At 41.3% G+C, this 27,745-nt stretch overlaps 2 protein-coding genes across 2 annotated transcripts in view; both read right to left on the reverse strand.

Moving 5' to 3' along the window:
* The window catches only part of KANSL1L (KAT8 regulatory NSL complex subunit 1 like), a 45,789-nt gene extending 42,269 nt beyond the window's left edge, over positions 1-3,520 (reverse strand). The window contains exon 1 of the mRNA XM_072122665.1: positions 3,458-3,520. Within this exon, the coding sequence (XP_071978766.1) occupies positions 3,458-3,520 (63 nt within the window). The remainder of the gene's footprint in view (positions 1-3,457) is intronic.
* Positions 3,521-5,471: 1,951 nt separating this feature from the next.
* ACADL (acyl-CoA dehydrogenase long chain) lies at positions 5,472-21,417 on the reverse strand. The gene is made up of 11 exons (XM_072121341.1): positions 21,255-21,417; positions 18,474-18,644; positions 17,596-17,733; positions 17,353-17,517; positions 17,206-17,272; positions 16,714-16,878; positions 16,077-16,178; positions 15,180-15,293; positions 7,769-7,896; positions 6,638-6,724; positions 5,472-5,764 (listed from the first exon to the last, which is right to left on the reverse strand). The coding sequence occupies exons 1-11, from the start codon at positions 21,350-21,352 to the stop codon at positions 5,671-5,673; spliced, it is 1,329 nt and encodes a 442-aa protein (XP_071977442.1). The 5' UTR covers positions 21,353-21,417; the 3' UTR covers positions 5,472-5,670.
* Positions 21,418-27,745: the final 6,328 nt, after the last annotated feature.

Below are 27,745 nucleotides of genomic sequence, written 5' to 3' on the forward strand. Positions count from 1 at the left end.
CTAAAGGGAGCCTCTTACTGACTGTGACTGGTCATAAAATAGTTATATTTTGGGGCCCTACTTTTAGTTTTGCCCAGGGCCCCACTTTGTCTAGAACCGGCCCTGCTGAGGATAATCTATCTGTGTGGGACTATAGAAAAGAGAACATCTGCACGAAATAGGGCATTTTAGACTGGGGTCTGCTGGAAATAGTGTTATATGGCAGGGAGCAAGTATTACTGGCTTCTCTATCAATTTTGCGATTTGTGTGTACCCCAATTGATTATTTCCACAGTATATAACCCTTTGTCGGGGTGGAGGAGGGGTCTCTTTCTTTCTGTAATTCGCATCAGGCAGCAGAGACCTGGAGGCACCATGTAGTTATATTATTATATTTGTTATTTATGGCCTACTTCCTTATAAAATCAGCTTAAAATGAGGCTAATGAGCATTGGGGCTGTAGCTGTACAGGCTGATACACCATCTCCCTCTTCATTTGGAGAGGGGAGTGCTCCTGCACAGTGTAACATCCTGTGAATCTGCAGCACAGATTGGCTATGGTAACACCCCAGGAGACCTTCAGTCTCATTAGCATAATTTCAGAAGGAAGGCTGCCATGGATAAGAAATAAAAGACGTTTACCACAGTCACAATGTTTCTTGTTTATCATACCGGATATTGATGGTAGATTTCCTTTAAACATACAGTCATGGTCATAAGTTTTGAGAATGACACAAATATTATATTTTCACATGATCTGTTGCCCTCTGGTTTTTATGTGTGTTTGTCAGATGTTTTTATCACATACAGAAATACAAGTGCAATCATATTATGAGTAACGAAAGCTTTTATTGACAGAATGAGTTAATGCAGCAAGTCAATATTTGCAGTGTTGACCCTTCTTCTTCAGGACCTCTGCAATTCTCTCAATCAACTTCTGGACCAAATCCTGACTGATAGTTGCCCATTCTTGCACAATCGATGCATTTTGTCACAATTTGTTGGTTTTTGTTTGTCCACCCGTCTCTTGATGATTGAGCCCAAGTTCTCAATGGGATTAAGGTCTGGGGAGTTTCCAGGCCATGGACCCAAAATCTCTATGTTTTGCTCCCTGAGCCATTTAGTTGTCACCTTTGCTTTATGGCAAGGTGCTCCATCATGCTGGAAAAGGCATTGTTGATCACCAAACTGCTCTTGGACAGTCGGGAGAAGTTGCTCTTGGAGGACATTCTGGTACCATTCTTTATTCATGGATGTGTTTCTAGGCAAGACTGTGAGATTCCCTTGGCTGAGAAGCAACTCCACACATGAATGGTTGCAGGAGGCTTTACAGGTGACATGAGACAAGACTGGTGGTATCGCTCACCTTGTCTTCTCCGAACAAGCTGTTTTCACGATGTTCCAAACAATCGGAAAGGAGATTCATCAGAGAAAATGACTTTACCCTAGTCCTCAGCAGTCCACTCCCTGTACCTTTTGCAGAATATCGGTCTGTCCCTGGTGTTTTTTCTGGAGAGAAGTGGCTTCTTACCTGCCCTCCTGGACACCAGGCCTTGCTCCAAGAGTCTCCGCCTCACAGTGCGTGCAGATGCACTCACACCTGCCTGCTGCCATTCCTGAGCAAGCTCTGCACTGCTGGTAGCCCAATCCTGAAGCTGAAACACTTTTAAGAGACGGTGCTGGTGCTTGCTGGTCCTTCTTGGGCGCCCTTTTCGGCAACAATGGAACCTCTCTCCTTGAATTCCTTGATGATGCGATAGATTGTTGACTGAGATGCAATCTTTCTAGCTGCGAAACTCCTCCCCATTAGGCCAGTTTTGTGCAGTGCAATGATGACTGCACATGTTTCTTTAAAGATAACCATGGTTAACAGAAGAGAAACAATGATGCCAAGCACCAGGCTCCTTTTAAAGTGTCCAGTGGTGTGATTCTTACTTAATCATGACAGATTGATCTCCAACCCTGTCCTTATTAGCACCAACACCTGTGTTACTGGAGCAATCACTGAAACCATGTTAGCTGCAATGAAGTTGAGACGTCTTTTGGGGAAAAATATCATTTTCTAGGCAAATATTGACTTTGATATGCAAATTGCCATTATAAAACCTGATGCAGTAGACTTTGTAAAAATTAACATTTGTATCATTCTCAAAACTTTTGGCCACGACTCTATGGGTAATGGCTTCTGTTTTACTTAGATGTCCGGAGTATTTCCTGTGATAAACATTAAAAGCTGAAATTGGTGGTCACAAAATAAAGTTCCACACTTGAACATGGGTTGTGTCCAATATTGCAATATTCATGTGGGTGAACTACAATTCCACATAGACTGCAGATTGCTATGGTGCTTTTTTAATGACCTTTAAATATGGGTTGGAATAACATAAGCTAAAACTGCTAACTTCAGTGGGAACAAGCAACTAGTTAATATGTACTGAAGCTCAGATTCTGAGGAACAGTTTTAACATACAAAAGCTTATATTTACCTCCTCCATCGCCAATTCTCCACGTCATGCCAGTTCGTGTACAGAGGCAGGCACAACCATCCATCCACTGCCACGCGCCTGGTGCAGCATTGAATCTAATGGATGAAATAGGACGGCAGTGCCTGCCTCTGTAAACAAACAGGCACCGCACTGACCGGCAGTGGGTGGGATGACTGGACAACCCCAGGACAACCCCTTTAACAATAGTCCCATATACAAATTGCTGTGGTGCAACGCTAAAGTTGATCTACCACCTTGCCACAGCAAAATCTTACCATGAAAACTAGCCAGACATTTTTGGCAAGTTTCTGATGCTTATGGAAATATCACTAGGGTAAATCCCTCTACTTGTTGGGTGAAAAGAGGGGGCATGTGTATAGGAGTTATCAACCAAACGTGTAGATTACAGGAGTTGTGCCAAAGTATATCACCAGGTGGGATTTCAACCGTAGTTCTACTTGGGAAGCTGCCAGCAGCTTTCTACAAGAAAACCCAGTGATGGTTTTTGCAGGCAGGACAGATCCTCCTCTTATATTCACATGCCCAAATACTGCCACAGGCAACAGATGATCTTATGGGTTTCGCAGTACTACAGTAATATATAGACAAGACATTTACAGATGGCCATGGCATTGCAAATGTGAACAAGTTATACTTATGTTTTCCATACAAATCTACACTCTGCAAATAGAAAAGGCTGTTTGTACATGGAATATCATTCAACAGCCGGAATCCTGTGATACACATGTATGTATGACTACAGGGCACAAGATTGCTGGGTGTGGGCAAGCTATAAGTAATGCCAGCTTTCTAGTACTTAACTTGCTTTACACAGCACAAAGTAGTTGAGAAATGTAATACTGTTCTATCAAATCTATGCTTGCTACAAAGTCTTGTTCGTTGCGTTGCCTTGCAAAAACTCAAATCTACGGTGATAAATCCGGGACATAAATTGACATGAGGCTTATTTTATAGCACTAAAGGTCAATTACAGCTGTAAACATTAACAATTTTCCATCCACAACATCTGCTGTAGAAATATCCCCTGTGGACATGGTCCCTTAAAGGGGTTGTTCACTTTCAGCAAATAATTGATATTGTTTTTGTAAGTAAAAGTTATACAATTTTCCAATATACTTTCTGTATTAATTCCTCACAGTTTTCCAGATCTCTGCTTGCTGTCATTCTATAGAAAGCTTCTATGTTTACTTCCAGAGGAAGAAATCGGTCTATGGTCATGTGATGTCACATAGGTGCAGGAGCCATTATTATCACTAATGAAGGTTCCTACAGAATGACAGCAAGCAGGAATCTTGAAAACCACGAGGAATTGATACCAAAAGTATTTTGGCGAATTGAAGAACTTTTAAAAATACTTCTTAAAAAAGGAACCTGTCGGGTATTTGGGGCACTAAACCACACACAGCGCCTTAGGAACTAGTGGTTTAGTGTCCAGAAGCATACTGTATGAATTTCCTATATGTTCGGATTAAAAAACTCCAAACATTTATATTTACCATCTCCTGGCACCTGTGAGTTGCGGCACATAAAGCTGGCGCCATGAAGTTGGTGCTTTATCCCAACTTTGCTTCACTTCAAAGCGCAAGATCTTCAGATCTTCAATGTGTCTTATCAAACTTACATCTAGGTAAGTTTATTTTATTGAGGCCACGAAAAGCTTTCATACAGGTAGATTTGGGACCCTTAATCACAGGTCCATACAGACGTGTAGGTGGTTTAGGGTCTCAAATCGACCCAACAAGTGCTCTTTATGCCCAGATCCATTAAAATGTCCACTGCTTTCCATGGCTTCCATTTACACTACTTTTATTGGGCTTCAATATATTAGGATGAAGAAAATAGAGCTGCAGCTTTCTTCCAGTTGTCGGCTCAGATAACGGATGTGGTGCTACTAGATACTGATGAAATCCATTAGAACTACATTGAAATCAATGGACATGTTACCGGATGGCACAGACTTCCATTATTGTTGCAGGTGTACATCTATCCTTAATGGACAGCACGGTGGCTCAGTGGTTGGCACTAAATCCATGCAGTGCTGGGGACTTGGGTTCAAGTCCTATCCAGCTCAACATCTGCAAGGAATTTGTATGTTCTATCCGTGTTTGCATGGGTTTCCTACGGTTTCCTCCCACACTCCTAAAACACACTGGTAGGTCGATTAGATTTTGAGCCTCATTGAGGACAGGGCCCATTTGCCTTGGGCCAGTCACTTGGCACCACACCAGACATTACGGAATGCCTGAAGATTTTAGACAGTGGTGCAGCAATAACAGAACTGAGTTCTATAAGAACTCTGGGGTGTAACCCATCTGGTCCAGGAGCTTTGTACACATTGATTTTATTGAGCTTAGATTGGATAATGTCTACATTCAGCCAGTCTAGTATATTACAGGATGCAAGACCCGCACTGGCACCACCCACGTCAGAAGTTCTTTCTTCTATCATATAAACTGAGCTAAAAAACCTATTAAGTATCTCTGCCTTCTCTTGGTCTCTAGTCACAGATGCCCCATTTTCAGAATAAAGGGGTCCAACCTACTCTGACCCTTTTTTTTTGCATTGATACTTATAAAATTTCTTGAGATTTGTTTTGCCATCTTTAGCCACATGTCTTTAATTTTGTAATTTGGCTGATTTTATTTCCTTCTTACAGATTTTGGTAAGTTTTTTGTAAGTATTGAACACCTCAGGTTGCCCTTTTAAATATAGCAGTAAGGCACGCGGGGTGTAATCTAGCCCCTCTATACTTGTGACCTTTTGGAACAACCTCAGAAGTATAATGACTCAGTATAGATTAGAATTTTTTCCATTTAACATTAGTATCATCACATAACAGTATTTGATCCTCAAATCAAAGGTTGAGGTGATGAAAGATAGTGTTATAGATTAACGACCATCATACACACATTATAATTAGCAAAATATAACAAAGGCTCTGGTGCTAGATAAATTATCCATGAAGCTTTTTGCTCCTTCAGGGGATTAATTTTAAATATTTTATTTAACTTTCAAAAGAAAAGATTAGCAACAAACCAGACAGACAATGAATAATGGTTAAACTCAGTTATACACAGGTTATTCCCCTTAAAGTGTCAAAATCTGTCAGTATCAAATACTATCAAGTATCAAGTCCTGAGAGGGTATAGTTATAGGCAACTTGGTGTCATCCAAAAAAAGAAAATCACTTGTCTTTCACAATATCTCTTGCAATGAGCTCCTTCATAATCTCATTTGTACCACCATAGATGGGCTGAACACGAGAATCTACATAGGCCCTGTATGGAAAAGGGGAGAAGGAGAAAGTCATTATATGTACGTGGGAGACACTGAAAGCGGTATCAAAAAAGTGCCATCTTGTAGATTTTCATAAATAAAAAAAACTACACACTGCTGCCAGGGGCATCTGTAATTTTTAATACATATGTGACCTGAGAAATAATCAGTCGTAGTGAACCTATAGCACGGGTGCTGAAGGTGGCACTCAGAGCCATGATCCCACCACAGAGTTTGCCAGGCAAGTTGAATGACTCAAAACATCCAACTAAAGTCTTGGGTAGCCCAGAATGTGTGTGTTCAACCTCTGGCAGGATCTGCTCTTCTTTTAGCTTCTTATGCCCTGGTTTTTACAAAAAAGGCTTTAAAAATTATGCAAATAAACCTTAGAGGCTCTGGGCTCAATTAACAGCTATGTATCCTGGAACCCCTCAGGCTCATTTTCATAATGTTTAAAGACTTTTTTCCTTAGAAACAAGGGCATAGGAAACCTAAAAAAGAGCAGATCCTGCCAGAGGGGGTATACACCAACATGTCTTGGTTTACAATTCTTCATCCTGGTGGTACATGTGCTTTAAGGGTATGTCAAGAACTGCTAAATTGTTAAAACACTATTAAAGCTCAGTTCATATCTCCGTTAGGTATTCAGTTATTATTCCTAGTTATTGTGAACCAAAACCAGGAGTGGTGGATTCCAAATCCAAGGATGTTACCCTGCTAGTGGATCACCAGAAGAGACTAGATACTCAGTTTTTATGCCATTTATTTTTCCTAGAATATGCATCCATGTTATATGGATGTAAGTAATTACTATATCATTCCTGTTTAAACAACATGTATCCTATATGAAAGGTATACTTTAAGATGTTCCTTACTTTGCAATGGGGTATTCCCACATGTAGCCCCATCCTCCATGAAGCTGAACACCTTGAGTAGCCACTGCATTCTGGAGATCAGATGCCCTACAAATAAACATCAGTCCCAGTTATGAAAATCTGTTCAAATACAATACTATAATATTGTGCTACAACATACATGAGCATGATTTGCATAGCTCTTGCGATCTAATGCAATATTGGCAGGGTTATTATATACCACATCACTGCTGAGAGATAATGCCATGCTAAATATTCACCTCCATTAATGTGGGATTACCTCATTCTTCTTCTTATATGTGTTATCCGTTGCATCCTTCCTACTAAAATCAACTTTAGAATAACCCAGAAGGGCTGTGAGGGCATTACCAGAGCCTCTTTGTGCCTTAGCTTCACAGGCTGTTACACTTGGCAGTAGCACTCTCCCACCCCACTGCATGAGATTAAAGCAGGCAGAGGAAGGGAAAAGTCCTAAGGAATCAGGGAAAAGGGGAGACAGTTTAACAACCTGTGAAGCTACAGGGGGTCTTGTAGCACCACCAGGAGCCCTTCTGGCTCATTAGCATAATTTAAAACATTGATTTTTGAAGGAAGGAGGCCATGGATAACAAATATAAAATGATTATCACAGTAACAGTGTCTGTATCTATGAGTAAGTGTCCCTGGCTTATCCTGCTGGATTACGAGGTAGAAAAAGTCTATATGTGGCGACTACCATAAGTATGGACAGTTTGTCAAAATTGAGCGCCATAAAATTCCATAGTGTCTCTCGTAAAACAATATGCAGCCCAATTTGTCAGCTGACATACCTCTAGTGTTATATGGCAGGCTACTTTATGTGCTTGTAAAAAGGGCAATTTAATTCCTACTTTCCCTAAACCAGACAATGCTGTGAAAAGATCAAGTGAAAACAAATGCCAGACTTGTGAAAGAGCTGAAAGAACAACTCCATGGAGACCTGGACTATACTCAACAAGTTTAACCCAGTAAACCTTACCTAGAAGTGCAGGGAACACAGACTCAAGAACTGCAAAAATGGTTTAAAGAATCCCAGTGCAAAACTAACATGTAATAACAAAGGACTGTGTGTATACGTGCAGCGTAGAAGAAGAGAGGCTTCCTCGTGCATACCAATATTTTGCCATGGAAGCCGTTCCAGAATCCAGACGTCTTTCTGAGTGAAGTTGAAGGCAGTTGTCCAAAAATGTACGACCCACACAGATCTGGGTTTTCATTTCTGCTAACTTGTGTTGCACAGTCTAAGAAATACAGAAACCATACAAACGTGAAGAAAGAAACAGCCTACTGATGTATGTCCTAAAGATATAGATTGCAGATTTACATTTAGCTACGGAGTCTGCTGATATTTATAACACAGAAATATACCTTAAACATATCTACATGTACTAGAAGCACAAGGCACATTCCCTACTTGATTGAGTTACTATTCCATATAGAAGCTTTAAAAAGGGAATTAGTCATCATATCAGTATCAACTATACAAAGCTGGTGACAGTGTTAGATAGCAGCTGGAGAATTGTGTAAGCATTTCATAGCAGCAGGACTGTTAAATATTTATATTCCAGGATTGTGGCTAGACTTGGAGCACTCTGGAGGACTGGTGTGTAAGAACTTATCATAGAACTGCAGCCCAGCCCCTACACGCTGCGTTACTGCTGTAGTGCTGAACCTGAAGCCTGCTACAGCTGTGCTGTGTTGAGATCCCACACTGCAGTGCACCAGAGTGCTCAAAGACTAACAATGCTGAAATAAAAATCACAGTTCTGTTACTGCTAACAACATACACAAAAGGTATTGTTACAAGGCTCTCCAGGAACAATACCCAACACATGCTGCCACAAATGAAAACTATAAAGATTCCTAAATATACTCCATATTAGAATTCGAATCCTTGTAAACAGTAGTACGTCCTATTAATGCCATTGACTATATAGCAAACATAAAGCAGTACAGTGTATGGTATATTTCTATTTAAATTGCTGGCCCTGTATATGGGAGAATGCAATCTGCTGTGTGCCAAACACATGGCAAAAATAATGCGAAAAGGACACCATTTTGACTTTTTCTGCCATATACATTCGGATACTAGCAGAAAAGTAGTTTACAGTTAGCCTTAAAAGGTTTTTTCCCAAATGGCAAATCCATCTTATTCACATTTTGAGGTCCCATGTCACAAAAACTATATCAACAAATCAGCCTAGATTAACAAGCTACAGGGAAATGCCTTGTATATTCAGCTGCCCTACTTTCTGTTGGGTAGCAGCAAGCATAACATTTCCACAAAGATTACATTACAGAATTGCCAACTTTGCAGTCTTCCCGAGGCCAGTTTTGCTGCCTTAAGAAACAATGTTCGATATGATTTTAATAATAATTAATAACTGGGGAAATGCACAAGAGGTGCAGGGAGTGCCATGGCATGAAAACACAGCGTATTCTTATGTCCCATGTTACACAACTTTGATGACACATGCGACTGGAAATGCCTGATTTTTGAGGGACACTTTTGCTAGCTTAGCTCAGATTTTAATGTACTGTCACTGCAGGAGAAAGTTATCATTACATGACAGTATTCATTGAAGTAAATGCGCCATGAGGGACACAAACAAGTCAGGTCCCTTGTAGCAAGACCCCTTAGGACAGTGATAGCGAACCTTTTACAGACCGAGTGCCCAAACTACAACCAAGATCCACTGATTTGTAAAGCGCTATGGAATTTGACGGCACTTTATAAATATTATTATTATTTACTGTGAATTGCCAGAATGGAATTTTATACAGAAACTTACTGCTTCCTGTTCTTCCACATCTTGTATCGGCCGCCTGAGGCCACCAATACAGTTGACTGAAGGAAGGCAAATTCAAACTATCATTGTAGCTTCTCTCCAGGTCGTCTCTGTACAGGAAGAACGGTGGGTCCAGGAGGACGACCTCCAAAGATAAGGTGTTGACAGAACTGCATTATTACTTTTCCCGCAGTTCCAAACAGCTAATAAAGTGTCGCTTTAAAATATCGCTGAGAGCAGCATCTCTTCAGTTGCATGGGACTGCAAGAAGATTCAGTGTTTAGTGAACTCTGTCCTTGGACAATGGCTTGAGTGCCACCTCTGGCGCCTATGCCATAGGTTCGCCCCCCTGCTGTAGGAAACTCCATTATAAAAGGGGTTGTCAGGCAGAAACAAGGCAGGGAATGCTCACAGTCCCCTCCCAGCACTTCTCTTGAGGCTTTAGGGAAAGGCATCTTAAGAAAATCCCCATTCTAGTAACAGGTGAGCTTGTGCCAACTTCACCATTTTGCTGCCTCAAATTCAAATCTCATGTGAGACCCATTACAAGAATTTTTCTTTGATATTTATAGGCATTTCAGGAGAAGCACAATCACTGACATCTAAAAATGGCCATGTCAGTGAAACTTCCTCTCAACAAAGACAAGATTATACACAAAAAGTATTTGGCATTAAAGGAAACCTACCACTTGAAGTGGCAGGTATAAGGGGGAACTACCGAGCACCAGCTCAGGGTGAGCTGGTGCCTGAGCTTAGTTTTGTTAGTGTTTTAAACCACAGTATCGCGGTTTAAAACACTTTTTAAACTTTATGGCCGAAGCTGCTTCGGTGCAGGGAGGTACGCGCTCGGCGCACCATGCGCGCGACCGTGCCCGCGGCTACATAGGAAGTGAAGGAGAGGCGCGGGCACGGTCGCGCGCATGGTGCGCCGAGCGCGTACCTCCCTGCGCCGAAGCAGCTTCGGCCATAAAGTTTAAAAAGTGTTTTAAACCGCGATACTGCGGTTTAAAACACTAACAAAACTAAGCTCCGGCACCAGCTCACCCTGAGCTGGTGCTCGGTAGTTCCCTCTTATACCTGCCACTTCAAGTGGTAGGTTTCCTTTAAGCTAACTATTTTGCCTAGCTAAGCCCCTTTAAGTAGAATTCCCTCAAGGAAAATCAACCATCCAAATCCAGAATGAGAAACCAGGGACACTTACTCATAGCTGGTAATCTTCTTATATTTGTAATCCATGGCCTCCTTCCTTCTAAAATTATGCTTATGAGCCAGGAGGCGTGTTAACAGAGCCCTCAGTGCTGCAGATTCATAGGCTGGCACAATGAGCAGAACATGTCTCATCCTTCTGTATGTAGGTGTGGGCACGCTCAAAACACGGTTTCAGAAGTGAAAAAATATCATTTTTAATTTCTGACGGAGCGTTAGCTCTCTTTTAAAATATAACAAACAATAAATACACAATTACAACAAACAATGTAGACACATCCACATACGAATATTATATATACCCCAGTGCGGGTACAGGGACTTAATCCGTCCTTTTCTGTATGTACAATGCCTTACTGACAGAAAATTGGTTCTTTTTAAATGTCACAGACAATTAATATAATAACGAACAGTGTAGCAATATATCTTAGTGTTCTTAATCATAAAATACAAGGATTTGGTTTGTCCTGTTTTATGTATAGAGTATCTTTCTTTATGGAACCATATACTGTACACACTTATATAAAAAAAAACCTATACGTTTATAATGTCCCAATTTTAATTTTTAGGCAAAAGGATGCCGGATTGGTCCTTATTGTTTGATTCCTCTAATGGGTATATGTTAAAAAATTCAAATACAAATACAAAAATGAAAAAAGTAAAAAATTGCATGCATAAAAATGAAAAAAAAGTTAAGAAGGTAAAATTTTAGAGGGTAAATTAGTATCCAGGAGGTTTTAATGTTACACAAGGTGTAGGGCCCTACACCTGTGTGGACTCTTACAGATCGTTTTCAATAATACTTGAAAATATGGAAGTTTGAACACTCACAGTTGGTTGATCGCATATGGCTGTCTCTATATTCGTGTTGCTGCTTTTATTGTGCAGGAATGCTCAAAAACGCCAAATAGTGTAGAAATTCTTTGTTGGCCGTTTTCAACGTGTGATGGCGTCTTCCACGTGTAACGGCGTCCGTGTGTGTCCTCCGGGAACGCTACCAAGAGATGTAAACTCGCACGTTCCCCACTTCTCTACACGGTCTCTTCCTTTCAAAACACGGACCCTGCGATCACCATATATCGCGGATGATGTTGCACTCGTTGGTATGCAGAGTTCTGGATAATGGACTCCGGCCCACTGGCGTCCCGCAAGTGAATATCTTCCTATGGTTGTATAGAAGGTGGTGTTGGTAAGTCCAATTTTGGGAATGTTCAGATTCTGTAAGAGTCTAATGGCTATGGCTAAACGCGTTTTGAAGCGCGATGCTTCTTCCTCAGTAGCTTTGTAGTTATAAGAACCTCCTCGTTGTTGTATTTAGTTAAATATCCCTTTTAGGCTGAGAGTTGCCTGATCTGGATCTATGTGGACTGGATCGGGCTATAGAAAACCTGACCTGGACCAATTTACTTATGTCCTCTTCAAGATGGTATTTGTTTACAATATATATGTCAAAATGGATCATGGCAGCAAACGAACATGTTCCGGACATAGCAGAAGTACAATTAAATACAGATAGATGTAAATAAAAATAAAAGATAAAAATAAAAAGGTCGATATGTTCGAGTGTATGTTTTTATATGTTTTGTATCTTTGAGTACAGAAATGGACGAAATTCACGGATGGAATTTTTCTTTCCGACAGTGTAGAGTATTTATTTCAATAGCAAATTGATTTATATATGTGTGGATCGTATCTGGGGGAGGTGGTCCCATAGTAATGTATACAAGACATCTTATTTCTATAGGAATTTTGGGTGGGGGAAGCCGGAGGGTAGCCACATGTGCTGGTATACAGCCGGACCAACGTGGCTAGTGTTACGGGTGCCTCCATCCAATTCATGCATACCAAACTTTATAAAAAACCAAAAATTTCAAGTTCTGCATTGAGGCCCTTTGGTAACATAGTTTCAAAAGTAAATATATATCTTGATTCTATTTTGGACATTTTGGCAATATAGTCTCCACCTCTCCAATCTTTTTTAATAGACTGTATAGCACAAAATTTCAGCTGTGTTATGTCCATATTATGAACTGTTTTGAAGTGTTTTGATAGGGTATGTGTTTCTAGTCCTTTTTTAATATTTCTCAAATGTTCTGAAATTCTCTCCCTTAGGGATCTGATCGTCCTCCCAATATATTGTTTTTTGCAAGGGCAAGTTATCAAATAGATTACCCCGCTACTATTACAGATAAGGAATTCATTTATGTTGTGTATTAATTTATTGCTGGATGATGTAACTTGTTGAGTACGTTTTGGGAAGGAAGTTTTTTTGCAGCAAATACAGTATTTGCTGCAAAAAAACTTCCTTCCCAAAACGTACTCAACAAGTTACATCATCCAGCAATAAATTAATACACAACATAAATGAATTCCTTACCTGTAATAGTAGCGGGGTAATCTATTTGATAACTTGCCCTTGCAAAAAAACAATATATTGGGAAGACGATCAGATCCCTAAGGGAGAGAATTTCAGAACATTTGAGAAAAAACATAAAAACATACACTCGAACATATCGACCTTTTTATTTTTATCTTTATTTTTATTTACATCTATCTGTATTTAATTGTACTTCTGCTATGTCCGGAACATGTTCGTTTGCTGCCATGATCCATTTTGACATATATATTGTAAACAAATACCATCTTGAAGAGGACATAAGTAAATTGGTCCAGGTCAGGTTTTCTATAGCCCGATCCAGTCCACATAGATCCAGATCAGGCAACTCTCAGCCTAAAAGGGATATTTAACTAAATAAAAAAACGAGGAGGTTCTTATAACTACAAAGCTACTGAGGAAGAAGCATCGCGCTTCGAAACGCGTTTAGCCATTAGAGAATCTGAACATTCCCAAAATTGGACTTACCAACACCACCTTCTATACAACCATAGGAAGATATTCACTTGCGGGACGCCAGTGGGCCGGAGTCCATTATCCAGAACTCTGCATACCAACGAGGGCAACATCATCCGCGATATATGGTGATCGCAGGGTCCGTGTTGTGAAAGGAAGAGACCGTGTAGAGAAGTGGGGAACGTGCGAGTTTACATCTCTTGGTAGCGTTCCCGGAGGACACACACGGACGCCGTTACATGTGGAAGACGCCATCACACGTTGAAAACGGCCAACAAAGAATTTCTACACTATTTGGCGTTTTTGAGCATTCCTGCACAATAAAAGCAGCAACACGAATATAGAGACAGCCATATGCGATCAACCAACTGTGAGTGTTCAAACTTCCATATTTTCAAGTATTATTGAAAACGATCTGTAAGAGTCCACACAGGTGTAGGGCCCTACACCTTGTGCAACATTAAAACCTCCTGGATACTAATTTACCCTCTAAAATTTTACCTTCTTAACTTTTTTTTCATTTTTATGCATGCAATTTTTTACTTTTTTCATTTTTGTATTTGTATTTGAATTTTTTAACATATACCCATTAGAGGAATCAAACAATAAGGACCAATCCGGCATCCTTTTGCCTAAAAATTAAAATTGGGACATTATAAACGTATAGGTTTTTTTTTATATAAGTGTGTACAGTATATGGTTCCATAAAGAAAGATACTCTATACATAAAACAGGACAAACCAAATCCTTGTATTTTATGATTAAGAACACTAAGATATATTGCTACACTGTTCGTTATTATATTAATTGTCTGTGACATTTAAAAAGAACCAATTTTCTGTCAGTAAGGCATTGTACATACAGAAAAGGACGGATTAAGTCCCTGTACCCGCACTGGGGTATATATAATATTCGTATGTGGATGTGTCTACATTGTTTGTTGTAATTGTGTATTTATTGTTTGTTATATTTTAAAAGAGAGCTAACGCTCCGTCAGAAATTAAAAATGATATTTTTTCACTTCTGAAACCGTGTTTTGAGCGTGCCCACACCTACATACAAAAATTGCTATTTTTTCCTTTGCTCTTTTTCGGTGTTGGGACCTATTGTGGTTGCACCCAAACTCGGCTTAACAGAAATTGATAAGTGCCACTATAACTTCAATGTCTCATCCTTCCCCTGTTCTCTCCTTCCTCATTCTGCCTGTGTAATTTAGCAGCAGCAGAAAGTACAGGTGGAGAGGAGACCTGCTCTGCTCATTCTAACAGCCTGTGAATCTGACACACTAAGGGCCTCTAGTAACACACCACAGAGCCCTTTGGGCTCATTAGCAGAATTGTAGAGATCCATTTTAAAAAGAAGGAAGCCATGGATAACAAATATAAGACGATACCACAATCAAAGTTCCCGCATTTCTGAGTAAGTGTCTATCTTGGTTGATTTTGATAGTAGATTTCCTTTAAAAGGGAATCATGTGGGTCGCAGTACAGAAAGGACAGCACAAAACAGAATTTCTTGCACAGATCCTTTAACATGATAGCCTGAGGAAGCTCCCGATAATCCAGATAGTAGATTTCCTTTGAGGGTCTTATAACATTACAAAGTCAACTCTATTAAGCACCATTTATACATTTCCAGCATTACTATTATGACCTATTGATATAACAATTGGTATTACCTGTAAGTGTGCAATAGTTTTTCCAAATGCTTTCCTCTGTTTGACATAATTCCTGGTTTCTTCAAACATGAATTCACAGCTAGCAAGTGCCATGTCTGCTATCAGCAGCCTCTCCTAAAATGTGACAAATGGAAAAAAATGTTTTAATTACTATGGCTTCTTATCTATCTAACTAGACTCCCATTAACCAAGTAACAATGCTGAACAATTCTAAAATTAGAAAAAAAGTCCCCTGCATATGAGCAATTTAGCACTCTGCTATCTCGGATATGGTCGGCGTAGTCAGGGTGCCGTCACACAGTGCATTCTTGGTGTGTTTCTAAACACACTGAAAACCTGTCGTCATTTTTGCATGTCCACCATGCATTTGGATGCTTTGAATCTGTTTTTCTTCATATGTGGAAGTTTAAGCAGCTGTGAAAATGTTTATAGAGGATTTAGTCCAGCCAAACACATGGTAAAAATGAAAGAACGCATGTGTTTTTAGTGCGGTTAAAAATGTACCAAGAACGGACCGAGAATGCACTGTGTGACTCTTAGTGGTCACAAGATACAAAACAGTAATGTCCAAAAGTTATGTTGCCCATCTCAATGATGACAAAAACACTGCCACTTCTGGCCCACCCAGGCATTGCACTATAGTAACTAGGATCTGGAGGGGGAAATAACCCTTTTTACACTCCGGTTCCCGCTTTTGTGAGACAGGTTTTACCGAAAGACTCCTTCAAAAAAACTACATAGGATTCATCCAATTTCATTTTTTATTACTACATTGTGCTTATTGGTACAAACTCATCCTAGGTTTCATAAAAATGTTCTTTTTCCAGAATCCTACTAGACTGCAATCTCCTTGATGAGTGATTTTCTTACATCACAGAACTTGTTATATAAACGCACCTGGGGAAGTTCTGCCATCAAGTAGTAGAAGCCTTTATTTTCCTCTCCCAATAAGGCATCAGCAGGGAGCCTGACATCTTCAAAGAACAATTCAGCGGTGTCCTAGAATTCAAGCAAAGACTTTTATGTGTATGACAACAAAGGGAATTGCATTAAACGACCTTACATTACAAGGAAGTTTACTGTCAGAGAAAAAGTCAGCTTTTATGTTGTACTAAACACTTAAACTGCAGGATATAAACATATCACATGTCAAGAATGGAAAAAAAAAAATATAAACCTATAGAAATCTAAGATCAATAAGTGACAAATGCAGTCAAGAATATTTTGCCTGCATGCAGGACTGCGTAGAAGTGTCACAACTTCAAGAGTTAGATCAGTCTCTCGTTTACGTGCAAAACGCCTGGAGCTCGTTACAGATCTCATTTGGGTTCCAGAGGATTGGCACCAGCACAACACGACCACACTCATTTATCACAAATTATCACAATTTCTTGTGCACTGCCAAAAATTGCGACTATTTCCCCCTTATGACACTTTCACACCAAGTAGGCGCTGAGGGGCGGGAAATGGGGGCCATTGCAGGGGGCTGGAGTGAGCAGTTGCAGAGCGTTCCAGCATAAATCATTCCATTTACCTGTGCCTTCAGACCAATTTTGTCCAATTTCCTTCCCTTCACAAAACCTTTAGTGCCATTATCCACAAGAAAGAGACTAATGCCATGAGCTGGAGTGCGGGCCTCACGATTAGTCACGGCCACCACAATAACCACATCACTCAACCATCCATTTGTGATAAATACCTATAAAAGAAAAAAAAAATGTATACATATTATGCAATATATATATTTATTCATTATTTAGTTGGGTTGTAAAAGGTGTCTCCAAGGCACAGATGTCTAACAGCTATTGTACAGTGTGTTGTGTGGTAGGTCATAATAAAAATTGATTTGGTTAATGCCTGGAATTCTTTGGTGATAAATTGGCCCAAATATTTTAATAATTTATTGAAGGTTATATTCAAATCAACCTCTTAAAGATCAGTCCATCTACAGGAACTTTGCAAGAATTAGGCAGCACAAGATACTAATCACATGACAATCTTAGTAAATTAGAACAGAGGACCCCACCTTGCTACCATTTAGGATCCAGTCACTTCCATCTTTCTTTGCATTTGTACGCACCCCCTGCAGATCACTATAAAGGGAAGAGTAAATAAAATCAGTACGTTAGGCCTCTAGGCACAAGATGTGTAACCCCAGATCTGTACAACATACCTTCCAGCTCCTGGCTCTGTCATTGCAATGGCCCCAATCCATTTGCCGGCCGCCATCTGAGGGATATATTTCTGGATCTGGCTCTTACTACCATATCTTGAGATATAAGGCATAACTATGTCAGAGTGAAGGCTGAATCCTGGACCTGTGCAATTCACATACATTCTGTAGAGTGGAGAAATCGAAGTTATAGGATGTGAAGTACAAATCCATCAATAAGACAACAACTAATAAAGAACTTACTGTTCCTCCCACACAATGGCAGAAGACAAGATATCACCACCGATGCCTCCATGTTCCTCTGGGATGGCAGCACCTAGAAGTCCCTGCTGACCAGCCTTCTCCCACAGCTCCCGGCTCACCTCACCGGCTTTCTCCCATCTGACAAGACACAGAGCTTAGTATAACAAATGTACATTACACTTCTTTCATTTCATAATTTCCTTATCAATCGGATCTCTTGTTTTAAATAGTCCCCATTTTTAAAGTTGTGTCTTTTCATTCTCAGGGATATCAATATTACACTATTAGTCATAAAGTGACTTGTATAATAAAATTCGGTATGAAAGTAAAAAGCACCTAACATCATGTACATGTCATAACCTGGATTCTACTCCCCTCTAGTGGCTGGGGTGGAAATCATCTAAAAGTATACACAAACTAATGGAGTGTAGTAGAATGTGCCAAATGGTATCTATAAGAATATAAGAACATTCCAACTCTCTTTCCTTATGTCAGTGTAATGGGTGCCTAAAGGTCCATTTAATGTGCACACATCATAAGAACAGAGGTCCACTACTCCACAAGAACAATGATCATAAATGGACACCACATGAGGCACCTGTGGTTTGTACAGCGCTGCATAATCTGTGTGCGCTATATAAATAAAGAATTATTATTATTATCTGCTGGAAATTCTCAAGATATTATGACCAATTGCACCTCCAGTAAGCAGACACTATGGAAAGTGAGGAAAACCCCTTTAAGGCCATAAATCATCGCCATTCTAGCATGGGGGGTGCCCAGGCTTTCTGAGAGTTTGAGATTTGTAATATTTGGATAATATTGATGTAGAGTAGGCTTTCTGCACTCTGTTGTGTAGTGAATTACACCCCACTTACTCTGCATGGTAAGGTACCACTTCTTGCTGGAAGAACTTCCTTACGCTCTCTCTGAAAATGTCATGGTCAGCATTGAATACCCGTCTTGTGCCAATGTCCATTAAAGTCTTGGCCTGGCTTGTTTCTAGCCGTGCTTTCTCTTCGTGGGAGCTGGGCTGAGAGTGCTGGCATCTACAAAGTAAAAAAAAAATAAGAAGCTGATTGGCTAAAGTGAGTCCCATGACCCCCGACAGAGGTACCAGGGAACTACCACCAAATCGTTGGGACCCCAAAGCTGTAGCAGGGCAGGTACATTGAATTGTATTATTATTTCTTTGCTTACAACTGCCTGGGTTGCTTTGGGTTGTACAGAATTCCAATTCATGTAAGGTCTTATTTATCAAATATTAGGACCTTCCAGATTTTTTTAATGTCCTTTAATGTAAAACCAAATAGTTCACAATGGGTGTGAGTGCTAGTGCCTGTGCACTGGTTAAAAACTTCTCTTATCTTGGTTATAACACTGCGCTCCGTCTGACCACTGGCAGCAACGCCAAAGTCAAGGTCAGAATCAGCAAAGAAAGATTTGTTAAAGGGAACGGCCAGCCAATATCACAGTAACAGCCGCTCACCTTTCAATAATACATCTATTTACGTATCATCAGCCACGGATTAAAGGGGTATTCCAGGATCTGCTGTGTGAGGAGAGTGTTGGGGCAAGCAGTGTCATCTCTTCCCAGCACAGTTGTATTTTATATAAGGCATCAACTGGTTTAACTTGAAGGGTCACCTTGCACTTGCACCACAGGGGAAACTTAAAGGGGTTGTCCACTTTCAGCAAATAATTGATATGGTTTGTGTAATGAAATGTTATAAAAATTTCCAACATATGGTACTTTCTGTATCAATTTATAATGGTTTTCTCTGCTTGCCATCCTGCTATAAGCTTCAATGTTTTCTTCCAGTGGGTAGTAATCTGTCCATGGTCATGTGATGGACATGCAGGTACATGAGTCGTTATTATCACACGGCTGTGATTAGTCCCTGTGATACTAACGACTCGTGCACCTGCAAGTCCATAACGACCATGGACAGATTACTACCCACTGGAAGAAAACATAGAAGCTTTCTATAACAGGACAGCAAGAGAAAACTAAAAAACTGTGAGGAATTGATGTAGAAAGTATATTGGAAAATTGAATACCGTATATACTCGAGTATAAGTCAATTTTTTCAGCACAAAATTTGGCTTGTACTCGAGTCTATAAAAAAAACGAACACTGTACTCACCTTTCAAACGCCCCCCGTAGGTCCTCTTCTTGCTTCCGATGCTCCGGGTCCTCCCGCTTCTCTTCGGGTCCACTTACGATGCTGGCGGCTCACAAACAATGACGTCGGCAAGCAGCTGACGTTATTGTGTGTGCCAGAGGACCCAAAGAGGAGCCGGAGGAACCAGAAGAGAAGCGGGAGGACCCAAAGAGGCACCGAAGCATAGGAAGCAAGAAGAGGACCTACAAGAGAGGGGGGGGGGGGGGGGCGGAAAGGTGATTACATATTTCTGTTAATATTATTTTACTGCATGTGGGCTGGTAGGCTATATACTGGGGGTGGTAGGCTGTATACTACAGAGGCTGGCAGGCTATATACTATAGAGCAGTGATGGCAAACCTTTTAGACGCAGAGTGCCCAAACTGCATGCAAAACACACATATTTTTCGCAAAGTGCCGATGCGACAATTTAAACAGCAACTTATTACTCCCTGCTCTGTCACATGTTTCAATTGTATTGGCACCTGAGGACACCAATACAGTAGAAAGAAGGAGAAAAAGCTTTTGATTATCATTGTAACTTCCTTCTAGGGTCCTGGGCTGCAAGCGGCCTTGAGTCCTGTCTGGCAAACTCTGCCCTGGAGTGATGGCCCCCGTGCCATAGGTTCGCCACCACTGCTATAGAGGCTGGCAGGCTATATACTACAGGGGGCTGGCAGGCTATATACTACAGGGGGCTGGCAGGCAGGCTACATACCCTCGGCTTATACTCAAGTCAATAGGTTTTCCCATTTTTTGTGTTAAAATTAGGTACCTTGGTTTATACTCGGGTCAGCTTATACTCCAGTATATAGTAGCAGTCACTGTAGTTAGTGCAGAACCTACGGTAACTATATTACAGCCACGTACAGAAGACCTTTAGACTGTGATAGTAAATGTGTGCTCCATGACATTTACATTGATGTGTGCTGACTGCTTGTCCGGACCTTTAATGTAATGTAGGGAAAGGGTTAAGGTGCAGGGAGATCTGCTCTTATTACACAGGCAGGAGACACATTGCCAGGGATAAAGTAGAGCAAAGTTCACACACGTACTGAGCAGGACATACAGACATTACAGACCGGGAAATCTATGACATTGAAGTGGCAGCACAGAAAATGATAATTCTGCATCTACCATAGAAATCAATCTGAATACAGCACAGCAGCGCTCCATTATGTAGAACCAGAAAAGGAGACGCAAATATTTCTATTTTACTTCTATATATTGTTTATATAACAATTAGCAAAGCTAAATACTGATCATAATATACAAGTGTGAACCTGGCCTTACCCCATTTATTACATACACTTCTGGTCTTAGAATAAACACAGCCGAAACATAAAATATCATCAATATCGGTGGAGATGACAGGAGTACGAGGAGTGTATAATGATATATATGCACCATTTATGTGAACATATAGGAAGCCTGTCCTTGATGTGTAGGGTCAGAGGTGTCCAGTATAATACATGTATAATATGCAGACCATACCTTGTAGCAGCGCACACAGGGGCTCTTGCTGAGGAGACATTGGAGATGCTGCTGAGTTGTTGGACGGATCTTCTGAGGACTCTCAGACCTGCAGCCATTGTACAGACGTGTGTGTGACCACTGCCTCACTAACAGGGAGCCAAGCAGGAAGTGGAGACACAGCAAGAAGGGAGGAATTCATTATGTGTCCTCATGACTGCCCCCAGTGGCACATACAGGAACTTCCAGTAACATCTCTTGTCAATATTCATATGGATATCTGCTTCATTCTAGGCTGGTGGCAAAGATGTTATTATTATTTTAATGCTTCAGATTATTCTGCAGGAATTTTTTATAGATAAAAACAGGAATTGACCCACATGGCGTAACCAGCAGCGTAGCCAGGAGATATTTACAATGACAACACAGTGGACGGGATTCATACACACGTCCAGGGGAAGATTTGACAGTACTGGCCCCATAGCAAATCAAAATCACCCACCCTCTTCACTAGAAGATGGGTAGCAACAGGTCATAGGCAACTTTAGGGCACATTCACACGATGCGTTGTGTCACGTTGTGAATTGAGTTTTTGACGCATTCCACTGGCTTCAGCCTTGATTACATGCTAAGGTTACATTGCGTTTTAACACATGCAGTGGAAACGCAATGTAACCTTAGCATGTAATCAAGGCTGAAGCCAGTGGAATGCTTAAAAAACGCAACGCACAACGCGATGAATGCGCCATTACGGTGCGGTCACATATACTACTAATGCTGCATTTACAAACAAAGCGCTAGTGCTCGTGGACGGCCTCGGCCTAATCGCATATGTGTTTCCAATATAAATGCAGCACTAGGGACATCTGTGACCCTAAAGGAGTTTTCCTGGCACAAAATTTTGATAACATATTCATGGGAGCAGAAATGCGCCTCCATTCATTTAAAATAGAAGTTTCGCTGCCGTACGGAGAACAGAGCTGTCTGCCTCCTGTTTATCAGTTGCTAAAATGGGAGGGCATGCAACAGAACACCTTATGTAAACCACCCATTAGAGCACTTTATTACATTACCTATAACACAATGATCAGTAAACTTTAACTGTATAAGTTAACTTCCAAAATTTGCTCACAGCTGTATTATTTTTATATTATTTGTGCTTGTGTTTCTAAGTGGCTTGTGGAAATATGTGGAATTTAAAAAAGAGGACTTCACAGAACTGTAAGTAGTCTAATGTCTGAGTTAAATACTCTTCACAGTTTTGTAACTAGGATATAACTAGCAAGATTGGTGGTATGCTCCAGTGCACACTCTGCCATATGTATACATTGCTGGAACAGGAGTTTCCAGGGTGCATACCTCTGTGACAGATGTGCCCATATTTTTCATCTGGAATTTAATTTAATTCCTTTATTTATATAGCACACACAGATTCCACAGCGCTTGCCAGTCCAATCTAATCAACCTACCAGTATGTTTTGTAGGAAACCAACGCAAACACAAGGAGAGCACACAAACTCTTTGCAGACCCAGGACCCCAGCACTGCAAGGCTGTAGTGCTAACCACTGAGCCACCGTTCTGCTGAAGCTTGTGTTACAGATCTAGAGGAAGATATTGCACATCAGTGAGCAATCAACAATCTTGAGAATAGTATGCTACTTACTGAGCAAGCAATAAGCTGGATAGAAGTCTAGGATGGAGGAGAAAGCCTGGCAGACCAAGTAAATAGCTGGGTTACATAGGTGCCAGAGGTGGCACTCAGAGCCCTCTTCGTGGGCACCTGGGCCATCACTAAGGAGGACACAAGGGATTGTCATGGATTCCCTGAAAGCCAAGGACTTGCTGCGCTCAGTGCTTTCTTAAAGCGACAGTGCTGCTTGAGACTACAGGAGGAATGGGAAGGTGTTCGCAGATCAGGATTATCAATGTAGCTTCAGCTTCTAGTGCCCAGAAACTTTTTCCTATTAAGGGTAACCTAAATTTGTCACTCTCTCATTCTACAGTATTGGTGTTCTTAGGATACTCAAACGATTGAAAGCTATGAGAGAGAATGGAGCAAGCAGTTACTGCTTAAATTGTACTTATATGTTGGCACTTTGTCATAAATAAGTGGGTTTTGGTTGCAGTTTGGGCACTCAATCTCTAAAAGGTTCGCCATCACTGCCCTAGCGGATCCAGCTCTCCCTGGCAGCTGAGGGAGCAGACCAGCTAGTAGTAGGGTGGATGGTAGCGCAGGTAAGCCAAGGCAGCTAGTGATAAAATAATTTGTCACCAAGACCGCCTCAACAAATAGTTTACTGTCTCCTTGGTACCAGGGTTCGGCATGTGGTGGAAAGTGTGGATAAATTACTGGGAGGGGCTGGAGATAACCCAGCTGTTGTGACAGAATAGATGGTAGATAGAGGATCCTGAAGCATAATTTTAAAGCCTTTTTTTATTATGACTTTAAATGCCCCCATGACGGAAATAAAGAGTTCTAAAAGTTATGTAGTAAGTTCAGTAGGGGGGCTCAGGCTACGTCACCCAAGGGAGCTTTGTATTTTAATTTATGCAATCCCTCCATTGCATGGTGTGATAATAATATTACTCCTCCACAGTTTGTTTGTTGTATATATATATATTTTTTTCTTTCTTTGTGTTTCATTCTGCCTGTTATAAATCATTAGGCTCCATTTGTTTAAGATCAGCCAGGAAGGTGAGCCTGGCAGGGTGGTTATAAAACCCCAGGGAGTCTATGCTTGATCAGAGAAGCATGGTCTTCCTAAGTGGTAAAATTAACACCTCTCGGCCAGAGTAGTCTAGTTAGTGGGGGATGAAAAGAAGCCACAGACTGCATGTTCTTCCCTCCAAATTCAGACAAAGGGGAATATCATAGCTGCCCATAACTGGGACATAATTCATAATTATAGGTCCCAAGTTACACAGGACAGTTATGGGGTCTAGACACACTCCTGGTCTGAAAATCAGAACATTAGCTGCAATGGAAGGCAGCCAATAGCAGAACACCCCTGATATTAGGCTAAGACACCCCGAGTTTGGTATGGGGTTAATGGGAATAACATGCCCGTTTGGTTGGAAGCCATGGCACAATTGTGCCATCTCCCAATCAAAAGTTATGGGGTTCTGATAAAAACCCAGACCCAAAAAGTAGCTCACTGATGGGAGGGGGATAGAAAAATCCCCCTCACAGTGACATCACAGCCAGGGGTGGGGGTTAAAAATCACCTGGGCTTAAATTAGTGAAGCAGCCACATAGTAGTGTTCAGTCTGGGTGACTCTATGACAGTGATGGCAAACCTTTTAGAGACCGGGTGCCCAAACTACAACAAAGACCCGCTTATTTATTGCAAAGGGCCAACACAGAAATTTAATTTGTGATTTATACTCATTTCTCTGTCACAGTTTTCATTGATACCAGCCCCTGAGGACACCAATAAAGCAGAAAATAGTCCCAGGTACAGCTGTCACTTTAAAATAGCTCTGTGCACAGCAAGTCCTGGGCTGTCTGGGACTGCAGGAAGATACCTGGAGTCATCTCTGGTGATGGCCTGAGTGCCCACAGAAAGGGCTCCGAGTGCCACCTCTGGCACCAGTGCCATAGGTTAGCCATCACTGCTCTATGACAATAGGAGGCTGGATCGATGCTTATGCCCTGTCCTCGGGCCAAAGAATTTCTTCCTATTTCACTAGCAAGAATTTTTTGTTTCCTCTTCTTCCCTCACTGTTTGTAAGTATTGTATGTGTATTGTTTTAATCCTTTTTTTTATTTTATCTGACAATTGAATTCTTTGAGTGTACTGCATTTTTATGTAAATTAAAACTTTTTAATAAGCCTCTGCTTGTAGCCTTAAGGAATCTGAGTCTCTAAAGGGAATCACGTTACCAGAGGTCATTATTAGCATAGTCCATGTAGTAAGCGATTGCATGTTCTGTGTGAATTTATAATTGTAATATCGTGTAAGTAGTGAGTGCATGTGCTGAGTTTTCATCAGGGTGCATTGTCTGTGTGGTTGAGGTGCCTACGGCCTTCTTTGAGCAAGTAACTCGTGGGTGGTGGCAGTGTGGCTGGGGCGGAAATTTGTGGAGTAAATTTAGCGTAAGGACGCCATTTTGTGGAAGTGGGCGGAGCTTAAGGGCTAAATTCTGGGACTCCATAGAGTAGTTATCCCAGTGTGTGAACTCCGGTGAGTCGGGTTCGTGACACATGGGAAGAGACTTGAAAGTGATTGGAATGAGACAGTGGACAATGAAGAGTGTGAGGAGGCTGAAACTTGTGGAAATTGTCTAAAATGCCAGTGTTTAGGAAACCCTTGGGAACAGCGATCATAACATAATTATATTTCTCCTAAACTGTAAAAAGCAAAAACATTGAATCTTAAGAAGGCTTATTTCCCGAAATTGGCTATGAGAGCTGTCAATCTGTGGAATAGCCTGCCTCAGGCGCTGGTCACAGTAGGGACAGCAGAGAGCTTCATGAAGGGCCTACAGTATATGCCTTCTATAGGTCAATAACAATTTTTTTAGACATGCACAAATTAGCAAACGTTGTCAGGCACACCACACCCAGTATGTTATACAGATCTCACAAAAGCAGTCACAAACATTAATTGCGTAGTGATAAAGAGAATGTACAAGCAATGAAACCGAAAGATAACGATGTTCAACCTGAGTGTGCCCAACTAGGCCACTGAAACACCTAGAACAGACCAGACATAGACAAAAGGGAGGTAACAAGACAAAATTAGGGTCAGAACAAAGAAGAAGCGGAGTGAAATGGTAGATGGAGGGGGGATGGAACACCTTAAATGGAACCTGTCACCAGGCAGCTCATTTTAACTAAGGAGACGTTGCAGAAGCCCATCACACCTACAGTGCAAATCTGCCTTTATGCCTTTTATAAGTATTTCCATCACAATACAATTGTGTGTTATAACTTACCTTGTATCCTGACAAAATCCTGGGGTAGTCACAGGGACTGGACTTTGTTGTGGAGGCATTTCAAAAAACAACATGTGACTTGTCTTGCTCACTCCTCAGAGCTTGGCCCCCACCTTTGTGCTCCTGTACAGCTCCTCCTCCTGCTCCTTCTCAGAGGTCACAGCCTGGTGAGATGACATCAGTGGGGGAGGGACAGAGCTGTACAGGAGCACAAAGATGGAGGTAGCCTGCAGCTCAGACAAGTCACATGTTGTTTTTTGAAATGCATCCAAAACAAAGTCCAGATTTTGTCAGGATGCAAGAGTAAGTTATATTGTAATGCAAATGCTTAGAAAAGGCAGTGCACTGCAGGTGTCATGGGCTTTTACAATCTGTCTTTAGTGCAAATGAGGTCCCTGGTGACAGGTTACCTTTAAGCCATGTTGATACAATTGGAGTTGGTGCCGCCAGCGGTCAACCAAAAGCTCATGGCAGGCGAGGAGCGAAAAGTGTTCCAAGGAAGAAAAAATATTATGGAGCATCTCATATTTGCCTAGATCACTAGCCCTCAGCTCCTCCATATGAAGTTTTTGTTTTAAGACTTCCACCCATTGTGTTTTAGATGTGGGAACCGAAAATGCCCTTAACCAGAGGATAATCTGCCTCATAGCCATGAGAAAATGGCGTAGCAAGTTTTTTTTAAATTTGGAGATGGGACACAAGTATAGTTTAAGCAAAGCTGAATCAGGGAAGGGCTTTATCCCTTGGGACATAAATCTGAGTAAAGTTGGAACGCCTGCTTCCAGAGGGCTTGTACAGAAGGGTATCCGACAATATGTAAAATTGCGTCTGAGTCCAGTGCAATATCTTTAACATTTCCCCCCTTTTGAGCTTTGCTGGCCTGTAACTCTGTCCTGAGTGACCTCCTCAAACTCCAGGTACATACAGGTAGGCTAAGCCCTTACCTGCTGGACTTTGTTAACTCTTCACCAGATCCCCTGGAGGCCAGCCACTCGGGGGTTACAGGCCTGCATACTCAAATTACATAATTGTGTTTCCATAGTTTATGGGTTTATTAACAGGCTGGTTCTTCAACAAGACGGTATCCTCCACACCGGGACTTCTCCTGTCATGGTTCTTACCACCTGGACGGCCATCTTCCTTCACTTCTGATGACTCTCGGGCCACCAGGGACTGGAACACCTGTGGATCAAACTTTCCAACTCAGAACTCACCGCTGAGACTTCAGGACAGTCTCTGGGTTCCATCAGTGCAGCTGCCTTCGCCATCCCATCAGCCACATACTTGCCCTTGACTTGTGGAGCTACCAAATTGTGTGTGCTTTTACTTTTACCATCCCCACCTCTTGTGGAAGTAAGAGAGCATCCATGAGCTCTTTAATGAGCATGCCATGTTTAGAGGGGGTCCCTGCAGAGGTGAGGAAATATCTAGCCTTCCATATGAGTTCACAGACGTGTTTAGACCCCAGGACTATACCTTGAGTATAGATGTTTGCCCTTTTACCTTCCACCAGCTGTAGCGCTTCCCTGAGTGCCGTCACTTCACCTCCTGCGCTGACCTGTGTGGAGGGAGT

Source organism: Engystomops pustulosus, chromosome 8 (assembly GCF_040894005.1).
Source record: "Engystomops pustulosus chromosome 8, aEngPut4.maternal, whole genome shotgun sequence".
NCBI lineage: Eukaryota > Metazoa > Chordata > Amphibia > Anura > Leptodactylidae > Engystomops > Engystomops pustulosus.

Coding starts and splice junctions, on each gene's coding strand:
- ACADL (XM_072121341.1), bottom strand. CDS start 21,352: ATGGCTGCAGGTCTGAGAGTCCTCAGAAGATCCGTCCAACAACTCAGC. Junction 18,645..21,254: donor CCTGTGTGCGCTGCTACAAG/GTATGGTCTGCA, acceptor TTTACTTTGTAG/ATGCCAGCACTCTCAGCCCA. Junction 16,879..17,205: donor GGATCCTAAATGGTAGCAAG/GTGGGGTCCTCT, acceptor TTTCTTTTATAG/GTATTTATCACAAATGGATG.